Source organism: Grammomys surdaster, unplaced genomic scaffold, assembly GCF_004785775.1.
Source record: "Grammomys surdaster isolate TR1022 unplaced genomic scaffold, NIH_TR_1.0 233, whole genome shotgun sequence".
In the NCBI taxonomy this organism is placed as follows: domain Eukaryota; kingdom Metazoa; phylum Chordata; class Mammalia; order Rodentia; family Muridae; genus Grammomys; species Grammomys surdaster.
The window spans coordinates 1,083,438-1,100,900 of record NW_021604678.1 but is presented as its reverse complement, the minus strand read 5'-3'; the positions used below and the strand labels follow the sequence as shown (position 1 = coordinate 1,100,900).

The following is a 17,463-nucleotide window of genomic DNA, read 5'->3' as shown; positions in this document are numbered from 1 at the left end:
AGAGATAAATGAGTTAAAATATTAAACCATTCCACCAGTCTAATTTCTATGTCCAGGCCTTTGCATCTTGGTCACATTGACTCCTGCCTATTTCTGTTCACTCTCTGATTAATACTCTAATCAGAGTGCTACAGATCCCTGCAGCAGGATGTTCCCAGGCATCCCCCCCCCCCCCACACACACACACAGTGCTACAGATCCCTGCAGCAGGATGCTTCCAGGCACCCCCCACCACACACACACACACAGATCCCTGCAGCAGGATGTGCCCAGGAACCCCCCCCCCCACACACACACACACAGAGTGCAGTTTTAAATCTGAGCTCAAGGGTCAGGCAGCTTCGAGTATGTGCTGGCTCTTTGGAGGCTCCTGGTACTGAGAAGCTGAGATCCAGCCACTGGGGTGAGTGGAGCTATGCACCAGGTGGGCTCCAAACTAGCAGCTTCTAAACCAGGGCAGGCCACATGGTGTGAAGGCAGGCTGCAATGTGAGGACAGGCACAGCTGGTGTGAAATAACCTTTGAGATCTACATTTCCATAAGCATGGTATTTGTGTGTAGATTTAAGTAAAGTCAGCCTAGACTTTTCGGTGTACGAGCTGAGTGATTTTACCTAGTCTGAGTTATGCCACCTTTAAGATGGACCTAGCAAAGGTAGATTAATTAGATAATGAAGGTGACATGGTTAAGCCAGTCATTCGTCACATTTTTAATCAACTTTACAAGTTAGATAGCAAGGTCTCACTGTGTTCTTTTGGCTAGCCTGGACCTCAGAGATAAGCTTGCCTCTGTCTCACCAGTGCTGAAACTCAAGGTGTTCACTACCGTGCCCAGCACATGTTAAATTCTCATCATTCTGTGTTACAGCAATTTCCAAAATATCCAAGTTACATACAAAAAAAAGTCAATACATTAAATTGAATAAAGTTATGTTTGAAGCATATGGATAAAGGCTATCTTAGCATAAATATATGCAAGAGAAAAAATGGATTTTCAAAAAAGACAGACAGACAGACAGACAGACAGACACACACACACGCACACACACACACACACACACACACACACACACACACACACACACGCCTGCCCTCAAGCTCATACGTAGATCAAGCTGGACAAATTCTAAATGTGTTTGAGGATGAAAGCCTTGTAACTTTCCCTGTGTCTTAGTCATAACTGTATTGTCCTTTATTATAGCTGTTTGAAAAGCACTTTATAATGCTTTCTACTCAGAGTAAGGAGTAACATACTAAAGGACATAGCTGTCTTCTGTGTGTGCAGAGGGGTGCTTGTTCATATGTGTGGAGACGCATGTGTATTTGTGTATATCTGGAGGCCAGAGATCAACCTTGGGTGTTGTTCTTCAAGAGCTAGCTACCTTTTCTCAAAAAAGACCTTGATTTTTAGCTTTGTGCATATGTAGGGAAGTATGGGTGTTGTAAATTTGAATGTAATATTCTGTGAGGCCAAAGATACTAGATCCCCTAGAGTTGGGAGCCATTACATAGGGGCTTGGAGCCCAATTTGGTTTCTTGGAAGAAAGTATGTGCCCATAGCTGCTGAGACATCTCTCCAGCCACCAGCTTGTTTTCTGAGACAGGAATGGATCCAAGGCTCTCTAGCTAAATAGCAAGACCAGGGATCTGCTTGTCCTCCCTCATCTCCCATGCTAAGGCCCCCTGCCCACACACAGTGCTAGGATTATAAGCCTTGTCACCAAGCCTGGCTTTTACATGTTGCTGGAGACCAAACTCAGGTCCTCATGTGTGCACAGCAGACACTTGACCAATGAGCTGCCCATTGTCCCCCACACCCTTAACCATCTCGGGCAGTTGGTTCAGTACAGTCATTCCATAGATTGCCTTCTTTCGGCTAAAGGCCTGTTCTGCTGTTTAAGTTGAAGCATGTGCTGTTTTAGTGAAAGGCATAGTGCAGTATTTTCTTTAACTCAGAAAGTACTAATTAGTAAAGAATCTAGAATTATGGAAGAAATAATGGATATTTAATTGATAATGTGAGATTGTGTGTAATATGCATCTTATAAAGCATTAGCCCACCTTATGAGGTTATACAATATATTCTTTACATATTTGTGTGAGTGCTTCATGTGTGTCTGCATACCATGAGTGTGCTTGGTGCCTGTGGTGGACAAGAAAGAGTATCGGATCCCCTAGACTGGAGGTACAGATAGTTGTGAACGTTCATTCATGTGGGTGCTGAGAACCAAACCCAGGTCCCCTACAGGAGTGACAAGTGCCCCTACTTGGCAAGCCATCTCTCCAGCCCTGGTGCTATGTAGTCTTGATCTAAAATGGTTTTGAGTTTTTCAAAGATGAGAAATAAAACGATATGTTTGTTCTCTATATCGGTTTTAGCTTTTAGAATTGTTACAGCACGGAGCAGGCACCACGTATAGCTTAAAAGAAAGGACTGTGCCTCTGAAATCACATCACCCTCTTCAGTGTTCTGCCTCAGCAACTCATATGTCAATAGAACTGGCTGTGTGCTCACGAAGACACAATAAAGAGTAAGACAGCTGTCAGTCAAACAGGTGAAAGTATTACACACAACCTACAAACAGTGAAGGCACATACAGTCGAGATGAATATTTCTGACATTTAGAGTGAGCAATCATTTCTTAACGTGAACATTAAAATAAAATCATGGAGCTGGACATGATAACTCATGCTCTTAATCCCAGCATTTAGGAAGGAGAGGATAGCAGCTCTGTGAGTTTGAGGCCAGCCCTGTCTACATAGTAAGTTCCAGGCTAGCTAGGGCTACCTAGTGAGCCTCAATATCAATATTAACAGATAATAAATAATAACAATAAAACCATGGAGCTGAGGTGGCTGAGTGGGTAAGAGCATTTTCTCTGTGTACAAAGGAACAGAATTCATAAAAACAAACATTGTAAGGAGTTGGGTGTGAGCAAGCACGTCTTTGACCTCATTGTTAGGGGGCAGAATCCTATAGATCCTGAAGCATGCTGGCAAGCTTAGCCAAAGCAGCAAGCTTCCAGTGTTGTCAGAGGCTCTGACTGGAGAAAATCCAGTGAAAAGCAGTGTGCAGGTACCTGTTGTCTTCTTCTGACCTACACTTGTACAGACACCCACACTTGCATACCTGCCATACCTGCCTGCATGCACTGCACAACACACACACACACACACACACACGCACACACACACACACACACACACACACACACACGCATACACGCACGCACGCAAGAAAAAGAAATAAAGTAGTGTCTATATTACTGGCTTTCAAGGATTATTTGCCTTAATATTTTGAAAGTTATATTAGTGTGGATTAGTAAAATTGTTTATATTTGAACCTTCAAGAGTTAAAGAGATCAAATATTAATGGAATGGAAAATTTTAAATTGTACTATGGTTGTCAGCATAATACGTTTTGTTTGAATAAGTAACTTTTAATTTGACTACCTACAACAAAATATATAGAGCATGTGATCTGTTTGTCTCATGAAGTAGTGTCATACTTTAATACAACTCAGATATGCTAACTTGAGTCCAAACAGGTATTTCCTTGAAGATAATATATAGTATTTTTAAGCCTTTATTTATTCATATAAGTATCTATACAAATGTATAACTAGCTAACACAGCATACCCAAATCTTGAAATTTTATGTTTGTTAGAGGATAAAAACAAAAAGGAAAAGCTTTCTTTTTAAAATTACAACATGCTTTGAATTGTTTAATAACTAGACATTTTCCGTCTTGAATCTTTTTACTGTGAAAATCCCAAAACCATTTGCTGTCACCATTTGTGTTTTTCCAGAAGATATTTAAACACCCAATAAACAAAACCTGAGACTATGGGTTTGTTGTGCAAATATTTAAATCATCCTGAATACTTCTCTGTTATTATATTTGGAAGTAGCAATAGCTTACGCTTGCTTTGCTAGCACATTATTTGTGGGCACATTTGCGGTGTAGCATTCAAAAGCAAGAATCCTGGCTAGGCTTTGGTTTGGGGCTGACTGGTTTTCAACTGTGCCGTTTCTCTGCAGATGAGGTAATGGACACAAGCTAGACAAACAGGAATGCAGTGGATGTTCAAACTCGTACACAAAGAAAGAGGAGAACAGAAGTGAATCCTGTTTGTCTCCCTGAATTCTCATGAAAACGGGCGCTTTATGTGCAATAAGCCAGGCAGAACAGTCTGTGTTGCTAATGTACACACTATTTATATCTGTGTATTTCCTCTGTAAATATTCATATTTTAGGGCACTTTAACATACTTTATTCAGTCTTTTGTGATCTTGAAACTGACAGCTGCTAATGGATTTCAGTCATTTTAGGATTAGATGACATCTTAGAGTACGTCTTTATTCAAACACTGCTTTGGGCTTTAATAGCATACTCAGTATCCCAGGTCTGACTGATGACTGAATTTCTGTCAATTATTATGGGTTTTCACAGTTCCAGAATTGGAGGATAGTTATTTCCATGGATTTCCACAGTTGTGGCTAGAGATTTTTTATTTTTAGTTGACTTAAGAAAATCATAATGTCCCGGGGCTGGGACTATAGTGGCGGACCACACCAACCTTAGGTTTGATCGTCAGCATCCCCAAAGAAAAATGACTTAAATGATTGAAACAAACATAAAAATGATTTTAAACAACCTAACAGAAATGAAATTACCACATTTAATTTGTTTTGTTGGTATTTCAAGGAGGATCGCTGAACTGACAGACCACACAGGAATCTTCAGCTACAGCATTTCTCTGGTGCAGACCCGTGCTCTAGAAAGGGGTCTTCACCTCAGTCAGCTCTGTAGCACCTCAGCTGATGTTGGCTACTCAGCTCGCCCATGGAGTTTGCACCTGCAAAGAGTCTGGGTGTATTTGACTCTCAGCTCATTGCCGAGGCTCATACAAATGAGTAAATAAAAATGTTTTATCAAAAGAGATACATGATGCACTTTTTACAGTCAACCTGTTTTGAATCTGGGTCTCTTGAACCTGGTCATAAGATTCTTCCATTGCTCATCCAGCTTTCAGGAAGAAACCAGATATATTGTTAAGAGTTGTTACTGCCTGGGAACTTGGACATTGAACTAGCCACCTAACAAATGACTGTCTCTCCAAAAGTACATACATTTTAATAGAATGGAACAGGATAGCACTGGAAAAGAAAGGCTGGAAAGGAGACTGGGTTTTGTCTGCTAGCTGCCCTCCTGTGCCAAGGTTGAGACCCCATGGTGGCCTTAATCTCCTGGCATGGGTATTCCATGACGTGCTACCATGGAGGAGGATTAAGGGCTACTCCTGCAGCTGCAGCAGCAAGGAAAGGACATGTGTCGAGTGCAGTGGTTGACACTGAGCACTCCAACTTCTCTGGGAACAGTTGGGAATGTTAGACTCAACAAAGATCCTATGAAATTATAATCAAAGCCTAAAGATTCTAAGTTATCACTGTTGGGGCCACACTTAAGCTTCCAGATAGCTCCAGGCAGGAGAAACAGACTTCTGTGATTAAAAACAGTTTGAAACTTGATGGCACGTTCTTTTCTTTACTGTTAATTTGACTTTTTAAAAGTGATCTGGAGAGATGATTCAGTACTTGCTGCTCCTCAAGAGGACCCAGGGTTGTTCCCAAATGCCTCCATGATGACATACAAATGTAGCTCCAGTTCCAGGGGACCTGTGCGTGATGCACAGACTCACATGCACATAAAACACCTACACACATAAAACACAAAGCAAGGGGTTGTCAACATGTATGTATATGTAGCACATGTGTGCAGTGCCTGCTAAGGCCAGAAAAGTCCATTAGATCTCCTGAAACTGAGGTTCCACATAGTTGTGAGCTGCTACATGGGTACTGGGAATGCAACCCCAGTCCTCTGCTGGAGCATCTGGTCTGCAGCCCCAGGCTCATGTCATCACTTCAGCAGAAGGATGCTTCTAATCTGTTCTTTGGCCTTTCTTCCTTAGTCCCAGAATGTTTTCATTTGTACTTTCTGAACTTAGTCTTAACGGCTGTGAAGTTGTCTGGTTGTCACTAGGACTCTCTGACAAACGTCTAATGTTGTAATTACCATTCATAATGGATTCTTCACTATGCGAGAGTGGTGTACAGGTCAGAGATTCACTGCAGTTTGCACAAAACATAACACAGAAAGGACAGATAAGACAATTTCCTACAAAAATGGCAGTTAAATATTTTTTATTTAGTGAGCTATGCCATCAATCTACCTCAAAATAAATACTGTGTCTTTCTTTCAAGTATTATGATCTCTGGTCCTGGCCCAATGTTGATGCCCTGACAGACAACCTTGTCCATAGGTCTGACATCTGTTGGGCAGCTTGAATCCATAAGCACCTATTCCTAATTTTGAGGTTTCAACATTTCACTGGAAAGGGTTCAGTTTTCAGTTTTTGACATTATAGTTCCATTTAAGAAAAGCAAAGGGATGAATTCATAATGCTGTCATACCCAGAAAGATAAACTATTTGTTCCTCTATCTTATTTCTAAGTAAAAAAGAAAAGAAAGAAAGAAAGAAAGAAAGAAAGAAAGAAAGAAAGAAAGAAAAACACAGATTGTTATGTCAGACCATTCCACGAAGTAAAATAATACTTGTAAGCCTCTATTACACTGGTATCTGGTCCACAGAAAGTAAACACCAACAAACAGGAAAGTTACATTAGTAAGTAGCCCTTGGATTCTAGATACCTTCCAGATACCAATGACGCTATTACTAGAGCCCCCCCTGTTGTAAGTGGGCATTGCATGTTTGAAGCACGCTATTGTGGATGAATTAACATGTTGGTTGGAAAGAAGGAAGGGTGCAAAGTGCTTCCAGTGACTGGCATCATGGAGTAGGACTATTAAGTGCAGGAGGTACTGTGTCTGCACACTCTACCTTTAGAGCTGAGAACCACATGAGTCTGCAACTGCTGTGTGCCTGATACAGATGAGGACCTGGTTTATCTTTCTGACACCACCACATTGGCCGGGGACACAATAGTACAGTGTGCCTACATCATTCTGTGCGAAACTGGTATTAGGCATTTGTTGGGTGGTGGTGGTAGTTGGGGGCGGGGGGGGGGCAACAGTTGTCCTTTGGTATAAGTCACAATAAAGTGACCATAAATATTTTTGTTAATTTATCAAATGGAAAATATATTTTCAAACAATAAGGAACAGTAGAAACACATACCTTCTTGTCTCTATATGGCTAGTAACAAAATGTTAGTTTCAGATCCACCAAAACAAAGTCTTTTTGTTCAGAAAGCAAGTATCTACATCAAATCTAGCCATAGAGCACGTCACTTAAAGCCTCCTGAGAAGCGCAGACTTACAGACAAGTAGATCTTAAATACGTACATTACAAATAAGTCTTGCTCACAACAGTAGAGCACAATATATAAGATCCAGCAGTGTGTTTGTTTGCTTGCTTGCTTCATTCTGTTTGGGGTTTTTCTTTGTTTTCTTTGAGACAGAGCCAGCCTCTAACTTGCTGTACAGTTTAGGTGATCTCAGCACTATACCCAGTTGAGATCCAGCTGTTTTAATCTGCAAACTGTTCTATTTCTTCCAAGTCCCTCTGTCCCTTCAGCATATGTTCGCATGTACAATATGAGAAAGTCCCATCCATCTACCTAACAACTAAGCCATATGGGATTATTTTGTATTTTCCTGCCTCCATCCATGTAGCCACCCATCCTTCAGACTCAACTGTTTTTAGGCATTGCCTAGTTCAGGAATATTTCTCTTACCCCTCAGTTCAGGATGGTGATCTATATTTGTTTAATTGAACATACTTATTTTTAAGAGTTTGTTTCTCATCCTGTAAGCCTCAGAAATTCATCTAATTCCCAGCTGTTTCCCTGACATATGTCATTACTTCTGACATACATGCTTGTTACTATAACCCATATATTGCAGTGTGACTGTTAAAGAACTTTAGTGTACTCCATGATGCTACTTTGGAAACGTGATATAGTAATATTCTCTGGTCATTTACGGAGGTAGTGAGAATCTGCTCCTTGTCCAAGGAGACTGAGGGAAACTGTGTGTTCTTACCATTATGAAGAACTGAACTCAAATACTCTGACCAAAGAGGAAGAACAACAGAGAATCTTGGATGGCGTTGGATGAGAACCTGGAGCCACCACATAAGGCATGGCCTGGATATGGCCCCTGGGGGATCCCATAGCTTTCTGTCATGCCTGCCACTACATAAGCTTCACACACACAGAGTAGTCTGGATCACAGTTTCTACATATACCCCTCTTCACTTGATACAGTCCTACTCTCAAAGTTTATCTCCAAGGTTAAGTTTTGCACTCCTCATGGTCATCTCTCAGGAGCTGCTAGAGCATGCTGTACTGATCAGAGCACAGTATGGTGCAGAAGACTGGGACCTAGACAACACACCTGCCTTATGTCAGTAGTGGGAGCCTGACTATGTGCCACTTGTAATGCTGCCTTTGTTCTGGCTTGGATTAATTTAACGTGAAAATGACCGACTGAAAGAGCTTGGTGTAAACCCAGAATCATGTGCAAATCTTCACACTTGGAGTGTGATACCTAAACTTTTAAGCCACAGTGTTCATAAGCGCAGACCATGATTTTGAGCACTGAAGTCACTAAGTGTGCTATTGCACTAGCAGAAATTGTGAATCTTGGTTGTTAGGAATGAGATGCTGCTTGTTAATTGCTGTCAGTGAAGTCAGTGTGACCACAGAGTCAGTATCAGTTTTGTTCACAGGATGAAGCTGTGAGTAAAAGGCAAAAAATATTCTTACTGTGCTGAAGTAGTGTGAGGAATTCAGGACGCTCTTCTTTTTGAAAAAGTACTGAACGGAGTGTTACAAAATGTAACCAAAACGCTCCAAGTCATTCTTCTTTAATGCCTATTTGTTCCAGTGTTTCCTACTGTACAGATGATTTTAGAGAGGGAGTGTGTGTGTGTGTGTGACAAGCACAGTTTGGTGACTTTGATCTCGCCATGTGCCTTTCACTGTTCTTAATGTGGTGATGACTTCCAGAACTTCATCCTAGTGTGTCTGAAAACTACACACACACAGCCAGTCAAAAATAAAGGAAGTTCTCTGAAGAAGGAGATGATCTAGAGTAGATGGACCCTTGTATACCAGTTTCTTCATTGAAGGTTTGATGTATACAGTTCATAGGTTATAAAAATTATAAACCAACAAATGAGGTATATAGAGAAGTTTAACCCACCAAACGTGAATACACTCCTCAGTCATAATGGCAAGAACACACAGTTTCCCTTCTATACCAGGAAAACTGTGGAAAAAGTAGTGGCCATGTGTGAATTTTATAAAATGTATATTTAGATGTTTATATCGTAAGACCATCACATATGATCCCAAGTTTTATTATTCAGAGACTTTGTAATCTCTATATATGCTTTTAGAAGGATCTTTTGGGTCTTTCGAAATGGATTGAGGTTTAGGGATGTAGCTCAGTTGTTAAATGTTTTGGGGGGCACAAATGGCAATTTCAGTTCAGTCCTTAGAACCTAACCAGAAGCAGCACATGCACATCAACAATCCCAGTACTGGGAAAGTGGGAACAGGCAGATCTGTAGGCTCACTGCCACTCTGCCTAGCCAGGCCCTAAGCTCCAGCCTCTATGTACATGTGCATATGAGCACATATATGTGCATATGAGCACATACATGGGCATGTATAAATACATAGGCATGTGCACACACATACACAAACATAAAATAGTCTGATACCAGTTAAATTCAGGTTGGTACTGAGAAATGTGTATATGACATTTATATTGTCTATTTTTCTATATATTTGGAAAATGTCATAATAATTGGGCTTTTTTTTATAATTACCCAATTAATACTACAGTCCTAGGATCTGAACCAAATCCAAAGTGCAAGAATTACACATTGAGATATGGACAGAAAAGACCTCTAGTTGCAGTGGTGCATGCCTTTAATCCTAGCACTTTTGAGGCAGGTATACCTCTGTGAGTTTGTGGCCAGCTGGTCTAAACAGCAAGTCCGAGGACATCCAAGGCTATGGAGAGAGACCTTCTCTCAAATATCCAAAAAAGATACAAAGATAAATTTTAGTATCATTTGAGTTTTTTTTTAAAACAAAGTGTCCAATGATGCTAGGAAGCTTCACCAAAAAGTGTATCTTACCTGCCTGCTACAGAGCAGAGCAGAAAATGAGATCCGCATCTTTCTGGTCTAGATCATCACAGAGCCAAGAAGTATTGTGGCCAAAGCAGACTGTAAGGTGGAACGTGGATTTCTCTATTCCGTGTAAGGATGGCCTTGACAAAGGACATGTAATTTTACACTTCTGAAATAGTTAATATTAGTATTTAATTTAGAAAGGGAAGGTGTGTGCTTAAAGCTTTTTACTTTTGTTGTAAGTGTGACTATCTGATAAATTGTGGTTTAGAGCTTTAATCTGATTACAAACTTTTTCTTATAAGCATGGCTAAGTAGAAAATATTGTGTGGGAATTTTAATCTAGTTCTCTCTAGCATGTTGTTACATGAAAAGGACATGCCTAAGAGCACTTTGATGACACTCAGAATACAAGAAGCTCACAGAATTAATTAATCCCTTCCATTTCCATTAATACTGCTCTCGCGACCTTTCCCCTAGTTGCCCTACCAGACAAAGGAAGTCATCTAGGATGTTTCTAGAGAGCCAAGCCTCCAGCCATATTTGTTACATGGTGGGCCCCCAACCCCGACCTGGGTATGGTCCTAAGATTGCATCTATGGACAAATTTGTATCTAAGGAACATCCATTCACGAGACTTTTTTAGGAGGGTTAAACAGAGTTGCTTTTGTATTCTAGAAGGAACTGTGGCTAAAAAGGAAAGATAAAGCAAAGACCATAAGCAAAAGGAAGCATAGACACAAAACAAGACCTGGCAAATGGAACTCAGTTCAGAGTTTTCTTACCATTACATCCGCTTTGCAGAAATACCTCAGAAACAGTAAATTCCTGTGCTGCTTTATATAGCTCGAGGAGCTGCTTTGTTCTGAGGTGCAGTGTTTGAGCATGAGAACCCTTTCCAGTGAGCTTATTGAGCAGGTTCCCTGGCTCCCTCCTCCTTTGCTTTGTGAGATAGCAGAATTGAATTGTCTCTATGTCTGGGTCCTCATCTTGGCCTTGCTGGTTTAGCTGTCCTGAAACTTGCAGTTCTAATTTTATTTGGTTACAGTTCCCCAGAAAATTCCACAAGTTTTAGTGTGAGAGGTTGTTAACAATAAAACAAAAGGACTTTGGTGCCTTTGAATGAAATAGTTCTCCTTTCATAACTATTTAACTTATGCATAGTTTATTATTTTATTAAACATAAAGTGGTATTAGGTGAAACTTGTTTTCATTGAAACTACTCTTTGTTTTGTTTGTTTGTTTGTTTTGTTCCTTCATAGCCCTTTCAAATCACATTCATATTCAACCAGAGAATTTAAAATCTTATTTTACCGTAAGATTTCTCTGTAGTAGGATGTCATCATTTACAGAGGACTAGGAAATACTTCAATTCTGAAAGTATTTCCATTGATTTGAGTATTATTTAATACTCATGTTGACTATACACAAGACTGGACAGTGTACGCATCAGCTATAGTATGCCTTGTTCTTCAGATGGCTGTTATCCTAGGAATGTCCTTTTTAGTTAGTTTATGGCCAGTTGTCTGTTTTTCTCTAATTTGTTTAAGGTTGTTTCTTTTCTCTCTGTCTGTCTCTGTCTTTGTCTGTCTCTCTTTGTTTGTCTCTCTCTGTTTCTGTGTCTCCGTCCGTCTCTCCCTGTCTCTCTCCCTCCCTCCCCCATCCCTCCCCTCACCCCCCCCCCCCCCCACCCATTTCCAGCATCTCACTCTGGGTTCCGCAAGCCTGGCTCTCATGATACCATGTAACTACTCCGTTATTCATTAACTTCGTTTTCCTTTAACTTCTCTTGAACACCTTCTAGCACAAACAAGACAATTAAACCTCACTAAAATTCATGCATCCTAGCCCTAGGGTCATAGGAAAATTCCCGTGGGTTTTGCTGTCCCTCATCACAGTCACAGGATAACGTGTCCCTGGGATCAGGATTATGGCCACCGTGCACCCAGGATGTGATGAGCTCTTTATTACCAGGCAATTTTCTGGCATCAACAGCTTGAGATTTCTTCTTTGTTTATTTTCACCTTTTTCCTTGTCCTCCATTTCTATTAAGGAAATGTGATTTTTCCATTTCTCCTTCCCCTGGCATATTTGTCATCCTTCTTTCTGACAATCATCTGCAACTTCAAAAATGGATTTTTGAGAACCACCTGAAAACATGAAGAGTCAGTCTGTTGGGCCAGAAAGGCTCACTCTCCTCCAAACCACCAAACACAGGAACAACGTGCATGGCCTTCTCAGTCCTTATGACATCCTCCTTTCTGTTCTGTCTGTGCAATGAAAAGTGACTTTTTAAAAGGTCCCCTTCATGTAACCCTTGTTTTCATTCATTGACTCAGAAAATATTCTGTGCTTGCTAAACTCTGGGAATATGCTGGATGTAAGAGGAAGTTCATGTGTTTCTTGTGAAAGACCCTAGGCTTAGTAAGAGAGACAGTAGGGAAGGAGGCACAACAGGCAGTTAAGTAAAAGAAAATGTCCAATTCATGCTTAGTTTATAGAGGAATAAAGAAAAGCTGAAACTTCAAAGGAGGGGGGGGCATTTCAGATAAGAGGAATGAGGGTGGTACCTAGCATGCACTGCCAGGAAGTGCCTAAGGGCTACCCAGCATACACTTCGAGGAAGTGCCTAAGGACTAACCAGCAACAGCTTTGGTGATACAGGTGAAGGATTTGTTTGAGGACGAATGTGGTGATGAGTTTTGTTTTTAAATTTTGATACAATGTTTTTTGTGAAATGAATTTGGGACTGTGAACAAAGCTTTGTGCTTTCATGTAGATTCTCAGTAGTGAATCCACACATTAAAAATAGGAAGAGCCACTGTTACAGTCTTACATGGAACAGAGGATATATACAGTCTTTGATTAGCAACCTGGGGAAATTAGAAACTGTCTTTTGAAGGACTCTAGTTGTAAGGAATTTAAGATTTTAAATTAAACAAAAATAAACACCAAATGAAAGAACTTGGATACTTACTGTGCCCAGATTTTCTGATCCGGCAAGACCATTTTCTGTATCTTGAGTTATATGCAGAGCAATGCTGCAGTCAGGAAATTAGAATAGAGACTCCAGACCTGATGGGTAGTGTCCCCACAGGACAAAGGGGTGAGAGTAAACATGGGTGGATAGTGCTCATCACAGGGACAGTGGGGATAAAGAGGGATGGACAGAAGTATGTAGAAAGCAGGATGTGCAGCTGGAGAGATGGCTCAACAGTTAAGAGTGCTGGCTGCTCTTCTAGAGGTCCTGAGTTCAATTCTAAGCACTCGAGTGGCAGTTTTCAGATTAGCTATATAACTCCAGTCCTGGGGGATTTAACACCTTCTTCTAGACTCTAAGGGTGCCAGACACACGTATGGTACATAAATATTCTTGCAGACAAAACACTCATAAACATAAAATAAACATTAAAAAAGGGATTTTTTTTAAAGCAGAATTTTAGTGTTAGTCCGTGCTTGCCTCTTTGGCACTGCCTCTGAACACATCTGTGCAGGAGGCCGTCTTGACTCCTCTCTTCTCACTCTGGCAGAAGTGAGCATCCTGTCCTGCACTCTGCAGTTGTGTACTTACCTCTCCTATATAGGAAAGTCTCTTAGAGTCTGCTCTTGGGTGTTGATCCCCTATAGTAAGCAACTAACAGGAAAGTACATGTGGTGTCTTACAAACTGTCATGAATGTTGCTCCTATAACATCCAGACTGTCCTAAGAGCTTTGAATATTTATTCATTTAATCTCAGAGTAACCTTATACACTGTTACCATGGTCCCCATTTTGGGCTGAGTCGCTGGGACCTTGAACTACTTACTTATTGGCATTCAAATCTAGGGAGTCTGTTCTGGAACAGATGCTCATAATCCATATACAGAGCACCTTAACCCAAGAGCCTCGTTTCTCATTTTTCAGATACAGTCAGTCTAATGAGTGGTAAATTTAAAGTAATATATAAAAGTTCTAATCATCTAAGATTGAATATGTCCTTTTAAAAAATTGGCATTGCTAATAAATTTTCTCATTTTTAAAAATTCTTTTAGAGCCAGTCCGAAGATACAAAACCTACCACAGCGATATCTTTAGTACTTCCAGTGAAAGCCCATCTATTATTTCCTCAGAATCAGACTTCAGACAAGGTAAGAGTCGTCTGATGTGAGCAAAGTATCCTTTTTAAGAAGCAACTATTATTGTTTTTTAATTTTTTTAATGCTGTAGAATATTTGATTACACTGTGAACCCTGAGATTGTGTTACTTACTAGAAAAACCTGGTTTTGAGTTGTGGTGCTGCTCAGCCTTAGTACACACCTTTAATCCAAGAGTTTTCTGCTTGAATATTGTAATCAGGATTAAATAAAGTCAGCCATAGGTCAAGAGACAGAGCATGCAACCAGTTGACAGGAAGTAAATGTAGGATTGCTAAGAAAAAAACGTAGAGTAAGGGAGTCGGGGGATAGAGCCGCATGGGAAGGACAGGGGAGAGACATTCAGTTTGGAGGAAGTTTTGTTGCTGTTTTTGGTTTCTGGGTTTTTGTTTGTTTGGTTGGTTTTGTTTTGTTTTGTGTGAGAGATGGACATTCTTGCTGGAATGTCAGCTGAGAAGGAAGGCCATCTGGGTGCTTTTTCTGACTCTCTGAGCTAGCAGGCTTTTACCCCAACATCTGGCTCCTGAGTCTTCATTGGTAAAATCAATGATTGAGACTGTATTAAAAAAAAAACACAACTTAAACAAAAGTTGTCGAAATGTTATGATTGTAAAATGTTTCCTTTTAAAAGTATTATGTCAAATAATAAAAGTTTTATAAAACAGTGATAACATTTCATCTTACAGGAAGGAAGTCACTGTCCTTAAAACTTACCATGACTAACCTGGCATGGTGACACACAGCTTTAATCCTAGTACTGGGGAGGCAGAGGCAGGCAGATCTCAGAGTTCAAGGTCAGCCTGGTCTACATATCAAGTTTCAGGACAGCTACACAGAGAAACCCTGCCTCAAAAAGAAACAAAACAAACAGCAACAACAAAAACTAACATGACCCAACCTCAAGACTTGTATACCCTGTCAGTAATTTGTGTACATGATTGTGAGTTGTACAAGTTACCTTGTTCGCTAAGTGCCTGAGTTTTAGATGAGATTGCTTTTATGTGTTTATCACTTCTACCATTATTATATTTTTATTCACAATTAGTGAGAAAAAGTGAAGCTTCCAAGAGGTTTGAATCCAGCAGTGGTCTTCCGGGAGTAGATGAAACTGGCCAATCACGACCAAGGTATGGCTTTGGAAAGTACTAATTACTAGTCACAGGTGGTTGGTTTTGGTTTTGTTTGGTTCTTCCTTGTTTGGTTTGGTTCTCATTAATTACAGTTGGCACATGATGTCTTAAATTGTCAGTACAAATAGACATAACAATCCAGGTTAAGGCATGGAGCTAAAAATCTGTGAAAACAGTAAACCTTTGATTCTAAAATGTAAGTAAGTGATCTGTGCCTTGAAAGACTGGGGTAGGCTCCGGTATTCAGTGTGAAGTGGTTGAATGAATAGTCAGATTACCACTATGTGAGCTATTAAGTGAGAGGTTAATTATTGACACACTGGTTGGTTTACAGAGGTTCTCTGGCATATTTCTAACTCCTGTTGTGGGGCTGTGCAGTGTTCAGCTCCTTACTAGAGTACTTGGCAAGTTTCTTATCAGACGGTAGTGTCTGTGTGTGCTAGAGCTGGGGTAGTTGTGTTACAGTTTGGTAAACTTTGCTTTGTTTAAACTGAAAGAAAAGAACTCTCAGGCTGGAGAGATGGCTCAGTGATTAAGAGCACTGACTGCTCTTCCAGAGGTCCTGAATTCAATTCCCAGCAACCACATGGTGGCTCACAACCATCTTTGTAATGGGATCCAATGCCCTGTTCTGGTGTGTCTGAAGACAGCTACAGAGTACTCATATACATAAAATAAATAAACATTTTTTTTTTTAAAAAGAACTCTCAGACAAGTGGTAGGTGTATTGATGTATATCACAGTCACATGTATATCGATGCCTTGCCTGAACACAGAGTGCTGATTTCAAATTTGTAAAATGACACTTGAGATCCAAAATTGGCTTAAAAGTGTATTTCCAAAGCATGAGAACTCTAAACTCATTGTTTACTGCAGATGCTTCTGATTATAGGAGAAGCATCTGGAAAATTTCAAATATTTGTCCCTTAGCTAATGAATATGCCAGACAACGTTCATACCTGTAAACTATTGATAGATCATGTAATCCTAGCTGTCTGGTTAAAGCAGTCATTCATGGCTGTGGTTCAGACACTGAAGCTCATGTACTAAAAGTTACTACTTAATGGCCTACAGTTTTTCTTTCACTTCTTTTAAATATTTGTAATATTTTTTTTGTAGAAAATAATTTTCTACTCACATAATGCCATTTTAATTACTACTTTGTTATGATGAACTTTTTATTATTATCATTTTAAAGCAAGTGGGAGGCAAAGATATTTCTATACTCAACATTACATGCTTTCTTGATGAAGCCACGACATTGGGATGAGCAGTAAGAAACCAGTGTTACATTACACTTAGTGCTGAATTGAGGGAGAATTTTTTTTTTTTTTAGAATTTCCTCCTCCATATGTCTGATTTAGAAAAACAAAATCACCCCTTTTTAGCTTCAGTAAAAGAAGGAATAGAGATAACAACTAGAAAAAACATTGAGATTGTAAATTAACTCACATTTCAGCCTGTTATTTAAGGATACATTACTTCAAAACATTTAAGTCACCTTGGAAACTGTCTGTTTTCTCAATAAAGAATCTGAAACCCATGAGTCATGAGAGATTTAATTTTGATGCTCTGAGTTTTATGTAAGGAAATGTGAACATTAGGGCTACCTTAATTTGCCAACCCATGTTTTAAGGGTAAACCTTGTTTGGGGGCAGAGGTCTATCTGTTGCTCGCAGCAACTAAATTAGATATAAATATGGAGGAGATAAGTCTGGGACAAGGTAATTCTACTGTGTGCATGTGTTGTCGCACGGAAACTGCTGACTCTCCCTCCTGCCCACAAAGTACTCGCTGACTAAAGTATTTTCAAAGCTCCTAAAGGGGCAGGCTTTCCTGGGTGTGGACCAAGGTTTCTGATGGCACCCTCACTCTGTCAGCACACGGCCAGGAGCCCCTGATTCGTTCTATGGGTAGCTCTGTATTTTTACATGTTGCATGCATACTTACTTATGAGAAAATTTCCATTGCCTTCAACCAGAGTGAAATGGTGAAACAGAGCCAGAGTGAAATGGTGAAACAGAGCCAG

General features: G+C 40.1%; 1 protein-coding gene across 1 annotated transcript in view; it reads left to right on the top strand.

Annotated features, from left to right (window-relative positions):
* Ptpn13 (protein tyrosine phosphatase non-receptor type 13) overlaps window positions 1-17,463 on the top strand; it is a 135,208-nt gene that overhangs the window by 34,805 nt on the left and 82,940 nt on the right. The window contains exons 7-8 of the mRNA XM_028773694.1: window positions 14,202-14,297; window positions 15,350-15,431. Coding sequence (XP_028629527.1) covers window positions 14,202-14,297; window positions 15,350-15,431 — 178 coding nt within the window. The remainder of the gene's footprint in view (window positions 1-14,201; window positions 14,298-15,349; window positions 15,432-17,463) is intronic.